Source organism: Canis lupus, chromosome 1, assembly GCF_011100685.1.
Source record: "Canis lupus familiaris isolate Mischka breed German Shepherd chromosome 1, alternate assembly UU_Cfam_GSD_1.0, whole genome shotgun sequence".
NCBI classification, from domain to species: Eukaryota; Metazoa; Chordata; class Mammalia; order Carnivora; family Canidae; genus Canis; species Canis lupus.
In genome coordinates this window covers 46839571-46859123 of record NC_049222.1, presented here as the reverse complement: position 1 = coordinate 46859123, position 19553 = coordinate 46839571, and the positions used below count along the sequence as shown (strand labels likewise).

The window sequence follows — 19553 nt, the reverse complement described above, 5'->3', positions numbered from 1 at the left end:
ATCTACACATAAGCCAAAATGAAAGGGACACAAGTGAATTATTAGTTCCTTTTCCTCAATGATGGATCAAAGTACACAAGATCCATTAACTGAGCAGTGTCAAGTCTTATAGTGAGAAAAGCCTCTAAATTTTGGACACTGGGCAAAAAGCTAATATAGTTCCCAATGCAATACATCCAAAATTACATGCCCAAATCAATCTTCAAAATAAGTAACAAAATTTCAGAGAGACCACCCCCCCCCCAACAAATTTTAAATCAAACCACTCTCTTCCCAGGACAGAACAGGGTATAAATAAACGAAATGATCACCTTTTCAGTTTGCCTGTCATATTGGTATTTATCCTACAGAAATAAGTTCCTATTACATCAGAAGCCTTTTTTTTAAATAAATTCTGCCCCAAATTATAAAGTAACAAAGTCCATTAATAAGAAATAGAACTGAAAACTCAACCCCATTCTCCTATACCTGTTTTCTTTAAAATATGCGTCTGGTAAAACTACCAAATGAATTTATGAGTCTTCCTCTATACTCTTTTACGTTTTTAGAATTGGTTCTCAAACCAAAATCAATACTATGTTTATACCAGAGAGAAGATATTATTCTCTCAATTCTAATGAAAGAAGATGACATTTAGAAGGAAAGTACAGTAGTATAAGTGTCAAAGGGTGACTTGGATTATTTCCATCTCCACAACATACTTGTGATACTTCTGATACAATATGATGCCGGGGATAATGGTACAAGTAGAAAAAGCCCTGCCAAAAATTCATTCCTAGATATAAATAAAAAGCAAAACCAAAGAAAAAACGGAAATTAAGGTTTTTCAGTATAGACCCAAGGTAAAAAATATGACGTTCCCTGGAATACACTTACCAATTTTGTGTTAATATAAACAATAAGTGATAGCTGTCTTAAAGAGTAGTTATCACTTTTTTTTAAATCATCCAAAGTAAGTAAACAGAAATGAGAATATCCAAAGAAAACAATTTTAAGCCATGCATAATTTCATTCCAGGTAACCTAAGAAAGCAGAAAACTGTAAACATTTTTGTTATATTTTCGTTTTTTTTTTTCTTCAAGGATAGGCCTATTCTATGACCACAGCTGCCAATTCCACCTTCTCTGACGACAGAGCAGCCAGCCAGCCAGCCAGCAAGATCTCAGCAAATATATCAATTTAGAGCACAGTAATTTCTTTACAAGATTTAAAACATCAGATAGGGTAAAATTTCATTGGGAGGGAAGTGGGGAACGATGTGATGCTATAATATATCTTATACAAATTTTAAGGTAATCAGGAACCAGTCTGTAACTTCCTGCTTTGTAAGCCAGCTAGTCACTTCTTTTAATGGTAAATAAGGCTCTTTTTATTACGCTGCATTATATTCTATAAAACTAAGGTTAAAATAGCATTAATGGAATTCAGCACAAATGTGGACATTACAAAATCCTGGTTACGTGAGTAGACCTCAGTATTCCTTTTGAGACTACTCTCTCCAAATACTTTATCTTACAAAAACCCAGTAACAAACTATCATAAAATGGCTTATTTCACTTTTCAGAAAGATGCCCCCAATACAATACATACATGTTTTGCTTCCAATTACACAAACGTTTGCCACCCAATATAAACCATTCCTAAAACCAAAAATGAAACTAAATGTGCTAAAGCCACAAGAAAATTTCATCATTTAACAACATGATTTAATAGTACTTTATGACCTATAATTACATAGTAATTTAATATTTTGGACAAATAACTATTTATCATAATCATAACAAATACTAAATAAATATGAGCCTTCCAAAACGGAAAAATATAAAAAAGACACATTCCACACATTACACGGCAGAGTACCTAAAAGAAATCTGTGAATCTAGGTCATATGCCCAGCATTTTTCTTCTTCCCCCTCAAAAATAAAAAAGCTATTCCCAAGGGTCACACTGAGGACATAATGGATTCACTCTCATTCCAAAACATCAAAATACTTAAAATGATTGGTACCATTAAGAAATAACACTTAAAAGTAACAAGGACCTACCTACATCTGCCTCTATCATCCTTCCGTTCTAGTGTACAAAGATGTGAATCTCAAACTATTCCTTTAAAAGCAAGCTGACAAAATAAATCTTTTTAAAATTAATTACATCGGTTTATTTGCACAAGGCTTCTGCGTCTTGTGTGAATCAAAGTTAAAAAGTCATACTACAAATTTTCTATCAAGAGTAGGAAAATCTATTTTCATTAAAAGTACAACTCCAGTAACTAAAGATTTAAAAGCAGTGGACACTAATGTCCTCAGCTGGGGATTCACATGATTATCTGTTAAATTCAGTCCTGTATCCACTCTGACACATCTCTCCTCTAAGACATGATTATTATTAAAATGCACCTTCCTAAAATAAATTAGTCTGCGTAAAAACACAGATTACAACCACTGTTAATTCCTTTCTAACAAATCAGAATTTTAAAAGCTTTCACAGCATTTAAGACGTCTAAGAAAGAAAGATTATTTGGAATAAACACACCCAGCACAGCTTGCATGTGATAGTTTCCCTAACACATGTGTGAGCACTTCAAATAAGGCTCATATCACCAAACCTAACAAAATTAAAAAGAAAAAAATTCCTAGAGCATTTCTATATTTCCAAATCAGAAGCAAATGTAAAATAATTTTTAGTATTTCTCGAGATTATCCATTTTTCCCCTTTGATTATTGTCTGCAGAATTAGTTTCCTCACTTCCTGACTTCTGAATATCACATCAATTTGAAACTTCTCATCTACAAACATCTTTAAACGATCGGAATGGTTGAAACACACGTTACTAGAAACACAGCTCTCATCTTGTTACAAAGCTAATTAAGTATCACTAAAAGAGACCGCCGCATATCAGAACCTGGGAATTTTTAAACGTTTTAATTTTTTATTTTAGACTGCGTCGTGCTGACAACCCATTGTTTGCAGAGTTTAATCTGTAAAGGAAGCTTTCATCAAAGCTTTACGAATCCAAGAATCGGTAAAATCTTTGGTTTAATTGCTTTTCAATTGCCGTATTCTCATCTTACAATCAAAGTCCGTGATATCTGCTGTGTCCACGTTAAGACTGTCAAAGACCTGGAATTTTGTAAAAAAGCCCAATCTGCTGGACACCAGCATCATGTTTTCAGTATTTAATCCTCTTATTAATAACTATGATTCGTAATAACTTAAGCTTCAAATAATATTCCACCTTACATCTGCTTGTAATAGAGCTCAGTTATTATTTGTGGCAAGAATTTTTGTGACTGTACTGCTCAGCACTTCTATTTACATCAGCAGTGCTAAATGCCCAATGGTGAGAGGGGAGCCAATCAGATGGCAGATTAGATGTCAACTCAGAGGCAGCTGTCTGGAGACTATTACAGCCAGTTTACCTCCACAATTCAAATTCCAAACCTTGCAAAGGAGATCAAGTCAGTCTTTAGGCTCAGCCTACGAGCAAGAAACAGCAAGGGTGCAGGACACTTCCTAATAACGCTGTAGGACCTGGGGGACAGCAAATCAAAGAAAACCCAAATAAATCTGATCCAAAAAGATCCATTTTCACGGGTCTGCTATTTTCCTGGACTCGCCGAATAAAATGTATGCCTGATCCGAGATCAAAATAAGTCCCATTTAACCGGAATGCGTTCCATTAGCACAGCCTATCCTGTCGAAGGTGACTCCTTTCGAGCAGCCTGGAAGCCAAAAATAATGGATTTCCTGGCTATTCTCGGGAATGAATCGATTAATTTTAGAACCTCTCTCACCTCCACGTCGTTGTAAACCGGGGTGTTATTTTTGCTACGAAGCACTCAAACTCAAAGCTCGCATCGAGTATCTCCGAATAGCCGGGCACAACTACGAAAAACACCCTCGGTGGCCACAAAGCTAACCTTTTTTTTTCTTTCTTTCTTTCTTTCTTTTTTTCTCTTTCCTCCCCCCTCTGCCTTCACCTTGCAGGTTAAGAGGGAACGCGGTGTGGCTGGAGGTAGGACAAAGTTCCTCGTTCTTTTCCCAGTTAAAGCTGGTCGTGGGCGCTCACCGAGGAGACGGGGTCAATATTCCTCCCTCGACCCGGCGGGCCGGGAGCGCCGATCTGGTTACCGAAGCCGCCCGGGCCGCCCCCGGCGCCCACGCCGCGTCCTGGGCGCGCAATCCCCGGCTCCGCGCACGGCTCCGCGCGGGGCTCCGCGCCCGGGGCGGGGGGGGGGGGGGGTGGGCGGCCGCGCGTCCCGGCGGGCGTCCCGGGCCTCGGCGCGACCCTCTCCCCGGGCCCCCGGGCCCCCGGGCCCCGCGCCGCGCACTCGGGCGCCGCGCGCCGCCCAGCCTCCGAGGGAGGCAGCCGCGAGTTAAAATGGCTTTGGGCGCCTCGCCCCCGCCTCCCCCCCGGCAGAAGACGCGGAAAAAGTACGCGGAAAGAAAGAAAGTCGGGCTCGAGGCGCGCGGCGAGGCCGCCGCGGCGGAAGCAGGCCCGGCCGGCGCGGGGGTTACCTGGGATCTGCCCATGGCCGGGCCGGGGGTGCCGGGGCTCATCGCCGGGTGGCTCCTTTGTTGCGCGGCCGCCCAGGCCGGGCTGGCAGCGGCGTACTGGGCGCCCATGTCCTTGCCCAAGCCCATGCCCGCGGCCGCCTGCTGGCCGCCCGCCGCCGCCCCCGCCGCCGCCGCCGCCGCCGCCGCCGCCGCCGCCGCCTGGGACTGGGGCTGCGACGGCGGCGGCGGCGGCGGCGCGCTGGGGCTGCTGTAGTCGGGGTAGCTGCCGCCGTAGCTCCTCATCATGGGGCTGGGCGAGGTGAGCAGCTGGTTGAGGGTCGGGGTGGCCCCCGACGGGTGCTGGTTCTGCCCGGCGAAGCGCTGGAAGCCCCCAGCCGCCGCGCCGGCGGCCGCCTTGCTGAGGCTCGCGGCCCCGCCGCCCCCGGGGCCCATCATCATGCCGCCGCCCTGCTGCCGGGGGGAGCTCAGCACCCCGTACCCCGAGGACGAGCCCCCATAGCCGCCGCCGCCGCCGCCGCCGCCGCCTCCTGCTGCTGCTGCCGCCGCCGCGGCCGCCGCCGCCACAGCTCCCGCTCCTGCTCCTCCTCCTCCTCCTCCTCCTCCTCCTCCTCCTCCTCCTCCGCTGCCTCCTCCTCCTCCTCCTCCGCCGCCGCCGCCGCCGCCGCCCGCGCTGGGCCGGCTGTAGCCCGGATAATGGTTGTACTGGCTGTTGGGGTACCCTTCGTGGGAGTTCTGCAGGGGGTCCATGCTGTTGGGGGCTCCGGCGGCGGCTGGGGCGGAATGCATCATCCCCATCCCGGGGCTTTGTTGTCCGCCATGTTGATCAAAGCAAGGCCCAGTGCGGCCGCCGGGGCCGCCGCTAGCAGGGGCAGCGCTGCCATAGTAATTATTAAACTCCGAGACGGCCGCGGGGCCGCCACCGCCGCCGCCGCCGCTGCCGCCGCCGCCGCCGCCGCCGCTGCCGCCGCCGCCGCCGCCGCCGCCGCCGCCGCCCCCGGGCACGGCGATCGGCGGCTGCTGCGCGCCCAGGGCGCCCAGGCCCGGGTGCTCGAACCGGCCGCCCGCCGGCTCCCCCATCTTGGGCGGCGCGTCGTCCTCGTCGCCCGGCTTGCTCAGCAGAGGCTGGCCCGGGGGGTCGGCCTGGCTGCCCGCGGCACTGTCCTTGGCGCCTCCATGTTGCGGCTGCTCCATGTCGGGACCGGGCTGAGCCGCGCCGCCGCCCGCGCCGCCGAGGCTGTTGTTGTTGGAAATGGGATGTTGCTGCTGCTGCTGCTGCTGCTGTTGCTGCTGCTGCTGTTGCTGCTGCTGCTGCTGCTGCTGGAACTGGTTTAGCTGCTGCTGTAGTGCGTGGTGGTGGTGGTGGAGGTGGTGGGCATGGTGGTGGTGGTGGTGGGCATGGTGGTGGTGGTGGTGCTGCTGGTGGGGCGCTGCGGCGGGGGCTTCGCCAACGGTTTTCAGTTTGTGGTTGGGGAGCAGCCCCGTCTCCATGGCCGAGCCCGGGCCCGACGAGGAGGAAGAGGAGGACGCCGCCGCCGCCGCCGCCGCCGCCGCCGCCGCCGCCGCGGAGGAGGAGGAGGACAGCGCGGCGGCGCTTCCACCCTCCTTGAGAGCCGCCTCGGAGCCGCCGCTCTTGGCGCTGTGAGAGCTGGCGGCGGCGGCCGCCGTGCTCGCGTTATGGGCCATGTTCAGGTCGTGACGGGGGTGCAGGGGGTGGTGGTGCACACTATGCAGGCCGCCGCCGTCGCCGCCGCCCCCCAGCATGGGTCCCGGTGCCGCCGCCGCCGCCGCCGCCGCCGCCGCCGCCGCGCCGCGCGCCCCCGCCTCCAGGTCCCGGGCCCCGGGCGCCGGCCGCGGCCCGGGGGGCGCCCGCCGCTCGCCGCTGCCCGTCCGCGCCCGCGCCGCCGCCGCCGCCGCCGCCGCCGCCGCTGCTGCCCGCGCGGCCATGATCGCCGCGGCGTGGCGAGGCCGGGCGGGGGGCGGGGGGAGACAATAAAACCCACTTTTTAGTCGGCGGCCCCTCCTGTGCGCATCCACACGCCCCGACGGGAGGCGAGCGGCCCCCTCCCCCTCCGCAGGCCCCGCCGGAGCCGAACCGGGCGTCACGCCTTACGGTCTGGGCCTGCTCCCGCTGTGTGATTTCATGGTCAAAGTTTTTAGTTCAGGTTTAAATGAAACTTTTCTCTTTTCCTCTCTAACCCGGATATGGGTAAATACACGACTGACTGAGCCTGTCGGGCCCAGGCCGGCATGCGAGGGAGCCGAGCGAGCCCGAGCAACTATTATCCACTTCTGTCTGATTGCTCGCGTGCACTCGCAAAACGCGGACTGGACTCGGCGCGGGCCGCCCCCCGCCGCCGCCGCCGCCGCCGCCGCCGCCGCCGCCGCCGGGCGCAGCCTCGCGGGCCCCCGGCCGCCCCGCCGCCCGCCGCCCGCCGCCCCGCGCCCCGCGCACCGCCGCCCCGGGCAGGGCAGGGCAGGGCTGGGCTGGGCAGGGCGGGCTGGGCTGGGGCGGCCTGGGGCGGCGGCGGGCTGCGCTTTCTCCCCTCGCGCCCCGTCTCCTTGCCAACCGGCCGTTCGCGTGTTTGTTTTCACGTCTAAAAGGAACGATACAAAGGTGGAAAACGAGTCTGACGAGCAGACAAAAGAGGGAGAAGGGCTGGGGGACAAAGTTGTCGGTTGGCCTCCGGGGTTCGGAGGAGCAAAATGTTTGGGCGATCCGTGCAAAAGGAAAAAAAAAAAAAAAAAGCAGCACTGCCTCTCCCAGGAGTTATGTAATTTTTTTTTTTTTTCCCCCAGAACGTTAGCCGCTCTGCCTCGATTTGGGGCCATCGGTGTAATTCCCACAACTTCTCCAAAACTTGCGAGAGGAGGAAAGAGTTTCGGGGAAGGTCGGCCGCGTGGGTTCGGGGAGTGCGTGTCCTGGACACAGCAAGCGCCCAGGAAGTGCGGAGACGGACCGCACCTGCCCCAAAGAGGACGTTTACGTAACTCTTCTTTCCAGGCACCTTCTGTATGCCTGTAGGCTTAGCAGTGCCTACAGACGCAAAAGTATTCCCAGAGGAGCATTTTTCTTAACGACAGGCGCTTGTCTCTCTCTATCCTCTCTCTAAAGGGAAAGTCTTCGAATAAGTAGACCGGTGTGTGCTATGCTCCAGCTTGCACATGGAAATTTAACTATCGGTGCCATAATAGGGACAGCTGAAGTTTATCTCGTGTCTTCATAAATCTGTACGACGCCTTTCATCATATTTCAGAGGTTAATGTGCACAATTAACCCTCTGGATAGGAGTTCATCTCTAAGCAATGTGAAACAAAACTAAAAGAAATACGTGTTATGCCCAATAAATAGAAGATCAGTAGTAATGGAGATGGGTCAGATCTAGCCCTAGAGCAGAAATGTTTCGGACCGTGTTCCTTTAAGAATACCCTACTCTTCTGTCACTTTAGGGTGTTTTAAGTGTTTTTGTTATTGTGAATTCATCACCTGGTAACCTCGTGGATATCTTCAAGCAGGCCTTCTGAACCTAAGCAGTGCCTCACTTGTACTAGTGTGGAACTCGTTTCCACGGAGAGAAAGCATTTGAAACCAGAACTTTCCAAGAGGTCACACTAACTGAAAGGATACATGTGGGAGAACATAGTTTTCTAAAGTCCCTTCATCCCTCAGCTTTTTATAAAGATCGTTTTAGTTTATTTCTACTGCAGCGGTTATTTTTATTTGCTTGCACAAGTGCAAATATGTTAATGACTAAATAGAAAACGATGGCTGGGAAAAACTGGTGGCTAATTGGTGGGGGAGGGGAATCAGGTGCACACCCAAGGGTCATTATAGAGTGTACAAACAACAAATCGCAATTCCATGCGAACAGCTGGAAAACAGGGGTTATATCATTGTGTGTAAGAGAGACTAACAGAACTGTAAGATGAATTCATGCCAAATCATTCATCAGTTTTTGCCAAGAGAATACTACATCTTTGTTAGTGTGCCTTTTTGACACTTTCTCCTGGATTTTCCCCCTTTATACATTCAAATACGTACTGATTATACACAGTACACCACAAAAGTTGAATTTTTAAAGTTTTTCATATGCAACTATAAATACATGTCTGTTTCGTGTGTGAACACATATATTCTAAAATCAGCTACACATTTATGCTTTTAGACATTTAGACCCAAACTAAACATATACATAATACAGTCACACGAAAGCATTTATCCAAATTGATAAAATACGTCAAAGTCAATTTAAACAGGTGTAGCCATATCTTGTGGCTTATTTTCACAACTAATCCTGAGAGGGAAACATGAGTCACCCAAGTTTAGCTCTCTGGCCTTTTTCTTAGAAATATTTTTCATATAGAAAAATCATGGAACTAGAAAAAAAATATATGTCAAGATCTCTTTTAATTCCATTTGTTTCAGCAAGTCAAGTAGAAGATTGGAACCAAGAGGCTATGAAATAGAGGCCCCCAGCACAATGAAATCAGCCTGCTATAAAAGGCGACACATGCCAGTTTCTCCTCCCCAATGGCAGATGCCACACCCTAAAGCAGACAGAAGGCACTGCAGTCTGTAAAGAGAAGCACAACACAAAGCCGGCAGGACTTGGTTTTGTCTTTTAAACCACAGAGAATGCTAAAATACCTTTTTTAAAGCACCCTTGCTGAAGATAAGTAGTGGGCTCCTATTCATTCAACTTACAGTTTTTAAACACACCTTCTCAAGAAAACAAAATAAAAGCCTCTCAGAGTTTCATTTAAAAATCCATGGCTTCATAGACAAAAACAGGGACTGTCAGGGGTCTGTTAGAAAGTGATGAAACAGGTTCACATTTCACAAAAAAAGCACAGTTTGAACCAGAGGTGATAATTCTGTTGTATCACTTGCCTCAATTATCCTATATGGCCACGCTACCAATATTGTTTCCTTTGATGAAATAAGGCCCTTCAGAAAGTAACAGGTACATTTTTCCCGATGAAGTCCTTATTTTTACACCTCTTGTGTAATTTCAAACAATGATGACAACTTTAATAAGTCACTCCGACCGCAAACCAACGGAGGTGAAGACCCGAAAGCTGGCAAATGGCCACCGTGCCCCTGCCGCCACCGTCCCACCCACGGCTTGCCCTGAGCCCTCCTGTTTAGCCAGAAGATTACCCGTTATTTTCTTAAACACTCCATTTTGGCGACAAAAAGGTTTGGTTTGTTTTGGGTTTGGGTTTTTTTTTTTTTAACTATATGAAAATACTAATATTTAAATACTCCTTTTGAAGAAGTTTTGGGCTCCGAATAAAAGACTCTTCAACTTGCCCACTTCAAGAGGATTGAGCCAGATGGTAGTTGAAGAATGCCACAGCTCTGTTCTTTTTGCCTCATCGTCGTCGTAGCCCATCATTCTGTTTGCTTTCAGATTAGTCCCCTTTTACTATTCTGGTTATTTATTCGATAACTGAAACTATCACGATTCACTAACCATCATATTCCTCAGTATTCTTTATGTAATTTGGAAGCAATTTAGAATTAAGTCCTGTCAAGGTTTTACAAATAAGAACTATTAGAGAATAAGGCTTTGGATACTTGCTTTCCTTTTAGATTTATGAGAAATGCGATGAATGGAGCTAATGGGATTTCCCTACTGATCTTGGGCAGGGACTTTAAAAAGCACTAAACAATTGTCCTTTTCACTTCTCTGATTTAGATGTTAGCAGTGAATAACTGAGTAAACGCAAGATATGGGACATAGCATTTGATTTGAAACAACTATGCAAATTAACAGTGGTCCAAAAGTTTAGGAGGCAAACAATTAGAATTTCTTTTCAATTAGAATTTGAGAAAAAATCTAGGCAAAAATACTTTAAATAAATTTGGGGACTCTGACGGATAGTAGCACCATTGTACTTAGTAAGAACAGTATAGCATGGATAATAAACCTGGATGGGAATAAACTACACTTATTTCACAAATTTATCTTGAACCTACTTTGTGACATGCTTTGAGAATAAGAAGATAATTATTATTATCTTGGCCCTGTCCTCAATAGGGGAGACAAACGCAAGGCTGCCCTGAAATATCATAGAGGGTTTGGCTAATAAAGAAGCAAGCTCAGACTTCCCCACCCAACAACATTCCCTGCAGCTATGCCTTGTTGGCAGCCACCAGCCAGGCACCTCGCCCTAATCCTCAATCTGGCACAGTTCAGACATAACACTGGGAACCCACCACTGTTGGGGCTAGACTTCCAGAACCTTAAATCAAATTTACCATTAAGGTACTAACAATTTCTCTCCCAAGTCCTTAAAAACATAGTAACTTCAGTGAAATACATTTAAAAACACCTTATTGGCATTTTAGAACGTTGTACTTTTTGTCTTACATTTGACCATCCACATTTTGAATGCTGTGTAATAAATATTTTTACTACAGCCTAGATTAGAGATTTTCTGTTACTTTTAGACAGATATGTGCATGATGACATTTCTTTCATTTTATTCCCATCAAAATCTTATTGGGCACCTACAGGTGGGCACCTACAGGTGCATTTCAATACTCTCTCCTTCTACAATTATGTCATGTCACATAATCATCTGTATGGCCTCTATCACTGATAACCTGCTGTGTGGATAAAGACACTTTATAGATAGCTCCACTATAGTTCTTTTAAGTAACTACTTGAGAAGTAAACCTATTTGAGATCATGTATAATAATCAAGAATACAAAGGTAAGTCATTTGGAGAGCAAAACACCTTAATTTTCTGGAAAGAAAGATTTTAGTGACTTCTCTGAGGCCCTTCTGGGTCTTTCTCATATGTGATTAATTGCTTCATAGTACACATAAACTTAGAAAGTAAAACTACTCTTCAAGCACAATAAATTACAAACAACTCGTGCATTGATGTAGTACATGTGTGATTATTTTTTAATTTTATTTGTTTGAGAGGGGGGACGTGGGGGACAAGCGGACTCCTCACTGAATGCTGAATCCCACACAGACTCTATCCTGCAACCCTGCTATCCAGAGATCATGACCTGAGTGGAAACCACGAGTTGGACACTCAAGTAACTGAGCCACCCAGGAGCCCCAATGCATGTGTGATTTTTATTCTACCCATTGCTTTGTCCCCAGTCCATTAAGACAGTCAGTGGGCACCTTTAAGGGTAAATTATTGACAATTGCCTGATTGTTCTGGTAAGGGACAAAGGACGTGGTTATGTGCATCCCTACACAAAATGACAATTTCATTAAGAAATTTGCTTATCAGTGCATTCCTCTAAAAACATCCGAGTTGTTAAGCATAAATCTTTTTTTTCCTCTCTCCCTAAGTTAAAGGAAATTTTCACATGTGGTGTGTTGCTGTAGGCCTTAAAATTCAATGGGCCATCCTTGACATCTACTCTGACCCTCAGATGTCTCCTCTCTCAAGCCACACTTCTCTCTGGTGCTGGTGACCTGCTTTCTCAAGGACCTGTGTGTTAAGTTTTCCCTCCTCCCAAAGTGTAACTCACAAGGAGCAGCTGGGAAGGTGGCCTCTTGGCTCAGCCCCATTCATTCAGCAAGTAACTGCCAAGTGCCTACTCTGCACGGGCCCAGTGCTAAGCTCCGCAGCCATCGCAGTGGGGTGGGGTGCAGAGAAGGAAAGGGGGGACTTCCCACATTGAGTGAACCTGCTAGACAAGTGATCACACTAATGAACCTATCATTGCACAGAGATAACACACTCTGAGGAAAGATACAGAGTTATGGGAAGGCAGTAAACGAAGAAGTCTGACCAAGGCAGGGCAAAGATGGCTTGGGCTGAAAACTGCAAGGTGGGAGAAAACCAGAGAAAGAAGGGAAAGGGCATCCCAGACACCAGGAGGCCAGTGGGGTAGACAGCAGACTGGGTGCCTCTGTGCAGGTTCCGGCAGCCCAGGTTGGTCGGAGCTTGTACTCCAAGATCAGGGCTCTAAGTAAGTGTAGCATGTGAGCAGTGGGCTGACATGACTGCATCCAGTCACAGAACCCACTGACTGCTGGGAAGAGGTGGAGCCAGAGCAGAAAGGATGTGGAATAGGGGACTGTCTCAAGTCCAGGCTCACCTCTCAGGATGGGGAAGCTTGACCACCTTCATTTCTTTAGGCTCCCAATGGATTATGATAAGAAGAAATACTAAGGATCATAAAAATGCATTTATTTTAATGTTTACAATTTTGTAAGTTTTATTTTTTTGAAAGACCGAGTAAGCGGGAGAGAGAGCACACATGACCAGGGACAGAGGGAGAGGGAGAAGCAAACTCCCCCCGTTGAGTAGAGAGCCTGACGCGGGGCTTGATCCCAGGACCCCAGGATCATGACCCAAGCCTAAGGCAGACAGACGCTCAACCGACTGAGCCACCCAGGCACCCCTTAATGTTTACATTTTTTTAAATGTAATGTAGTCAGCCTCTAAAACACAATGCAATATCCTGATGCGCTTTTTTACACTTAGAATAATTCTAGGACTCATTTTTAATTAATTCATAGTGCCCTACAGCCGAGTGATCTGTTGATAGACTACAAGTTTAAAAACAATTTGATGAAACTCTTTTCATCTAGTCATTGTATCTCTAGGAATAAATGTATAACTTTACTTGGCGACAACACCAAAGGCGAAATTGGAGACTGTAAATGGCTCTCTGGGTTATCTGTCATGATGAAGCACAGTCCAAGTGAGAGATGAGAGATGGTGAAGTTGGATAAAGACAGGAGGGACCATGGGGATGGAGATAAGTGAACTGACCCCAACGGGTCCCCCCACTTAAGAATGTGCAGATTGTTCACTGCTCAAGGGCAACCAGCCAAGGAGATGAGTGAGGGCTGCAGTCCAGCCAGAATCTTACTTGCCACTCATTGAGTCCTGGCACGGGACTGAGTCCACTAGAGGATGGGATGTTTTTTTCCAATTCACATGAAGCATAAATGCATGCTTGCAGTGGGCCTCCATGGGACAGATGGTGAGGAGAGGCATGGGAAGACTTGGTAATAGTTCAGATGTGTTTGTGAGGTGATGGGAGGCTCAGGGCCTTCCCTCTCACCACTTTTTCCTCCACCTACCCCTTCCTGGCCCAGTGTATGAAGCAGCTGGGAACCCCAGCTTGTATCCCCACCATCCAGTCCACTCCTGTCCCTCTATCCTACCCTAGTTTTCTCTATACCACTCCCTGCCCTCCCTACCCCTGCACTGCTCAGATAAGCCAACATTTCTCATCATGGAATCTCAGACCTAGAGACAGCGCAGAGTTTTGAAAATCCATGCAGTGCTAAGATTTTGTGGCCTGAGAGCCTTCTCTCGTTTCTAGGAATTTGTGAGATTGAGATGATCCTTGAGAAACTCTTTGAAACAAATGAACCAGGTGAGTCAAGACTTCCCCTTCCCAGGGCCTCCTGTTTGCACAGCATCAGCGGGTGCCATGCTTGTTGCCCTCCATCTAACGGACGCCTTCGTGCAGTATGACTGTTTGTTCCCTGGAATTGTGCAGTGTGGCTCCCCTGATCGTCTCTATTTGCCAGAGGCCAAGGCTATCATTTGTAGTCCTTGAAAGGAGGTGCAGGAAGAAAACAGGATCCCAGGTTGGGAAATGGCCATGCCCAGGCCCAGGCAGTCTCCTTGTTTTGCGTGGATTTGGCTTTCTGCCTCCTTTCCACAGCTGCAAACCTTGGGGCAGCCACCTCGCATACCTGAAGGAGGAAAAGGAGATGCAAGCCCTGGGGTGAGGGCAGTGTTTAGAGCAACACGCATGCCCTCCCTTCTTCTCACTCACTTCCCTATCTAAGGATAGGGCATCAATCTAGAAAAGGGAAAACCTCAGGCAGAAATAGTTGCATGTATGTATGTATGTATTTATTTATTTATTTATTTTTAGAAATAGTTGTATTTAAATCAACAAACCCAGCCACTTCTAAGCTGCTTTGAGTTTTATAGTTACTATTGCTAAACATGTATTGTGTCTATACTGTGCCCTGCACTTCACGTAGATACAGCAGAGAAGCAAGTGCCCTTACCCAACATCTGTTCTCTTTACCCAAAGCCCCAATTTATAACTGGGCACATGACCACCTGTTTAAAAAAAAGAAGAAGTCTACATTTCCCAGATGCCTTGGAGATAGGTGTGTCACTCTGTTTAACGGGAGCTCTGATGCTGGCTCAGTTACCATCTGCCTTCAGACTTGGTTTATGAAAGAGAAAAACTTCTATCTTCTTCAAAATAACTGATGTTTTTTGCTTTGTTTGGGATTTTTTTCTTTTTTTCTCTTCCCTTTTTTTCTTTTTAAGTAGGAAACAAAATCTAAACCTGATCTAGTGCATATGATTTCTCATACAATTCTCATACTTCGAGAGCTCAGTAAAGCACACACACCTTGATTTCATCCTGCAGAAAACACAGGAAATAACAGTGCCTACTTCACCGGGCTTCTGAGGATTAAATAATGTTTGCAAAGCTCTGAGCACAGTGCCTGGCAAAAGGGAGGGGTCAGATATTATTATTTTATTAAGCCCTTTATGTCTCACTGGCTAGGTTATCAGCTAGGTTATCAGTCCCCACCTTCAAGTTTCTCTTCTACCTTCTACCATATTCAGAACAATCCAGGACCCACAGTGGGCTCTTAGCACTTAATTGTTGAAAAAACTCTGGGGTTGAACACAAACATCTAAATAAAATTATTCACATGCGTTTTCAAATTAATTGTTTCTTTCAACGCAGAGAACTAATGTAGCTTAAGGAACAATACCTTTATGTGGCTAGTCATTTTGAATCTTTTTTTTTTTAATTATTTTATTTGAGAGAGAGAGAAAGCATGAGTAGGAGAGAGAAAGAGGAAGAAGCATATTTCCCACTGAGCAGGGAGCCTGATGCCATGAGGGGCTCAAATCCCAGGACCCTGAAATCATGACCCGAGCCAAAGGCAGACCCCTAACCAACTGAGCCACCCAGGGACTCCTTTTTTAAATCTTTTTTTTAAGTTTTGTGGCTAGTCCATAAAGGAAGGACTCCTAACTTCTTTTCTCTTTTCTTTTCTTTCTTTTTCTTTCTTCTTTCTTTCTTTCTTTTTCTTTTTCTTTTTCTTTTTCTTTTTCTTTCTTTTCTTTCTTTTTGTTTCAAAGGTGTAGGAAGTTTTTCTTAAAAGGTCAAGTTGACCTATTATGGTAATACAAGTTGTAAGCTATATTCAGAGGGCTACCACTCTGAGAAACTGATTTCCCAACTTCCTCTCTAGGTAAGACTTCATTACCCTTGCAGGCTAAAAGAGTACCACATGGGTGGGACACCTGGGTGGCTCAGTGGCTGACCATCTGCCTTCAGCTCAGGTCGTGATCCCAGGCTCTTCAGATGAATCCCGCATCGGGCTCCCCTCGAGGAGCCTGCTTCTGCCTCTGCTTCTGTCTCTGCCTCTCTCTGTGTGTGTCTCTCATGAATAAATGAATAAAATCTTTTAAAAAAATAAAGGAGTATCACATGAGCATGAGATTTGTAACTAGAGAGAGTTGCCTTGAATATGTTTAATGCTTGAGTCCATCACAGTAAGTCTCAGTCTATACTAGTTTAGCATGGTACTTGTTTATAAACAACATGATTATTAGCGCTGATTCTGTGAGATTGGTTTCCCACTGACCTCAACAGAAACAATGCAAATATTCACCCTTTTTTAAAGCATAGTAAAACTCCTGTGGTTTTTGAAGCCAGACCAAGAACACATGTAGAAAAGCCCATGGATTATTTTAAGTGAACTTATTTTTTTATCTCATTAACTTTGCACCATATGCTGTTTATTTTTTATATCCTGCATACGCTGAAAAATGAAAATAGAGCAGGCCACTGTGCTTCATTTGGGGCACATAATTACGAGGATGACATACACAAACTGGGAAGTTCAGAGAAAAACAAAGACAATTAAGAGGACTTTTTAAGATGACTTTAAAGGATTTTTAAAGCTCTATATGTTCCTTAACTAAGCAACCCAGGAGGCAAGCAGGAAAACTGCTTCCCAGCACATGAAAGGAGTGTTACCTCGGGGTAACAGCTTCCCGATCTGGAGAAAGAAGTTAGACTCACATCACAGTGCCATATTTTATGGGCTGGGCAAATTTTGGCAATTTACTTAACTTTTTGGGTAGCAGAATGTACATGAGACACTAATAAATATTTGGGGGCACCTGGGTGGCACAGTGATTGAGCATCTGCTTTTGGCTCAGGGTGTGATCCCGGGGTCCTGGGATGGAGTCCTGCATCAGGCTCCCTGTAGGGAGCCTGCTTCTCCCTCTGCCTATCTCTCTACCTCTCTCTGTGTGTGTCTCTCATTAATAAATAAATAAAATCTTAAAAAAAAAAAACTAGATATCTATCTTGCATGTTTTCATGGGTTTTTCTTTTTGGGGAGTTTTGGGGGTAAGAATTAAATGAGAAAGTATATATATATATATATAAAGTATTTGACATGTTGCCTGGAATTAAATAGGTAAGTAGGGCGTGAGTGTGTGCTTAATTTCTAAATAGAATAGGTATCTGTCATGTGATTTCAGGAAAACCAGGTATACTCCACTCAATCCGGAACATTTCTTCTGCTACCTAATTAACATTTCTCCATTAAAAATTTATGGATTTATTCCTTTCTTTAAAGGCTCCATGCCCTAACAAAATGCAAATATGCTTCTACCACCTAATACCTGAAGATTTGTCAGCCATTCACACCATATTATGAATATATTTTGAATACATTCCTGAAGGCCTGCTTTGTTTTTTGTGTGTTTTTAATTTTTATTTAATTTTTATTTTTCTTGAAGGCCTGCTTTGATGCAGAAGAAGAGGAAAGGAGAACCAGGCCAACAGGACCAGAGAGAGGATGAGCTGAGGCAGGACCCAGTACAGTGAATGGGAAGGCTGTGAGGCTGGGGGAAAATTCTGTTTACAGCACAGCACAGCACCCCCTTGTAAACAGCCCCACCTATTCACAAGCTAAAAATATGGAAAGGAAAAAAACATTGAAAAGGTTTTCTTTCCATCCTGACAGTTCAGGCTTCTGGGTCCTCATCCCATTTCCTACAGGCTGGAATCTCAGGATTTGTCATCCCTAGCTCTGTTACAGTTAATCCATGGTAGATGAAGCTAGGTAGAGACTACGTAAGGAAGAGAGAGGGGCGTGCAGTTTGGAGGTGCTTTTCCAGCCAAGTCATTCCATGATTCTGTGGCTAGATGGGGCATGATTCTGTGGTGTGAAGCATTTCTACTTCGGAGGTGATAATGAAGCACAGTGAACCTCTCCACTACCAAAGAAAATTGCTAGTACTGAGGCTGGAGCGAGGGCAGAAGTGAAGGAGACTGCTGGCCTCCAGAACCCCCATCCTGCCTGTGGGCCCTGTGGGACCCTTTTTTGGTGTTTTTTGGTTTTTTAAGGAATTTATTTACTTATTCATGAGAAACACAAAGAGAGAGGCGTAGACATAGGCAGAGAGAGAAGCAGGCTCCCTGTGAAGAACCTGATGCAGAACTCGATCCCAGGACCCCAGGATGATGCCCTGAGCCAAAGGCAGACGCTCAACCACTAAGCCACCCAGGCATCTCCCTTTGGGACCCTCTGGTTGCGATAACAAAGAATGGGGGTGCACAGGGTTAAAATGTACCTCATCTGGGGTGGTTGCAATGGAGAAGAGGACAAAGAAGAAAGAAACTGGGGTGGAAGGGAAAGAGGGACAGGAACATTATTAGGGAGACTTCTAGAGACAGCCCAACACACTGTTACTAAAAACCTCAGTGGGTCTGGGGGAAAAAATAATGTTGCAAATTATAATTTATCCTTTGACACATTTATCATTAACTAGGCTAGACCATCTTACTAAGGTGAGATCATTCATGGAAGTTATAAAAATTTTAGGTTCAAGGTTAAAGGTGTAGAATGACCTTCCTTGCTGACCTTCCATAGGTAAGTTCCCTGGACAGTTGATCTGCCTGCCTCCACTTTCTTTCATAAGTCCTGCTGTATTATGATTTTTTTATGTCACCTGGCCACTGGAAAAAGTTCACCTATGATTCCTAATGGCCTTTTTCTTTCTAGGAAAACTCTTGAGTTTTTTCTTGGCTTTCCTCTGCTTCAGTCTTTTGGAAATACATATTGAAATCTGAAGTGTGGTGTCCTATGATTTCCATTCTACACCTGTTTATTGGTGCCAGGGTGAGAGGTCTGTTTAGACCAGCTAAGCTCTTCTAAATACCAAGCAGGAACAAAAAACCTCAGGAGTGTGGGTGCAATGGGACATGGCATGGACACAAGGCCCCAAAGCAGTACATATTGGCAGAGACTTCAACTTCCTTCTCTACAAAAGGAGGCAAGTGAACCAGTTGGTGACTACTTTGATGGCTCTTCAGATCTCAAAATTAGCTTTTTCTTTCTCTGACTTCCCTAAGACTGCTCGAGCCTGAAACTTCCCCATGCTTCCTTCACCAGTGTCTCCTCCTCCTAGCCACCAGCCCCTGACCCCTGAGGGTGCTCCTGCTCCCCTGCAGGGCCCTGTCCCTGTGGCCAGCCAGCTCATCATGGGGACCCTGGGGACAGCCCTGCCCGGTCACAATGGTGTCCTCTCTGCTCTGACCTACTATTGCCAGTTTCTCAACTATTCACAGTTGCTCACTGTGCCTTTGTGTAGCCATTCCTTGAATGTCCAGCCACTTCTTCCAGTGTCTGGCCCCCTCCATTACTAATTCCTTACCCCCACTGGGCTCTCTCTCTCATTCCTCTTGGACTTTGCATTTACCACCTTCTGTACTCTTTCCCACTGCTTCATCAAAAGCTACTGTCTTTCAAAATTGAGTTCAATGTCACTCCCTTTGTGAAAATTTCCTGGTCCCAATTTTCACATCCATAGTGGAATAGTCACCTCTGAGCTACAAAATGAACTCATGGACATCACTACTTTAACCCTTAGTATGTTGTAAATATTTGTCAATGTTTATGTCTCCACCCCTAGATTGAGTGCTCCAGGAGGGCACCCCACAGTTCTGTATATCCAGGACCTAACATGGGTC

General features: G+C 46.3%; 1 protein-coding gene and 1 long non-coding RNA gene across 11 annotated transcripts in view; one reads left to right on the top strand and one right to left on the bottom strand.

Annotated features, from left to right (window-relative positions):
- ARID1B (AT-rich interaction domain 1B) overlaps positions 1-6477 on the bottom strand; it is a 435055-nt gene extending 428578 nt beyond the window's left edge. For 8 of the 10 annotated variants that reach the window (XM_038526412.1, XM_038526413.1, XM_038526417.1 and 5 more), the window contains exon 1: positions 4519-6477. In XM_038526412.1, coding sequence (XP_038382340.1) covers positions 4519-6462 — 1944 coding nt within the window. In that variant the 5' untranslated portion in view covers positions 6463-6477. The remainder of the gene's footprint in view (positions 1-4518) is intronic. The other 2 variants (XM_038526418.1, XM_038526421.1) reach the window with 1 other exon arrangement.
- LOC119870759 lies at positions 4706-10482 on the top strand. The gene is made up of 2 exons (XR_005353727.1): positions 4706-4816; positions 7315-10482. It is a non-coding gene; the product is annotated as an uncharacterized LOC119870759 (long non-coding RNA).
- Positions 10483-19553: the final 9071 nt, after the last annotated feature.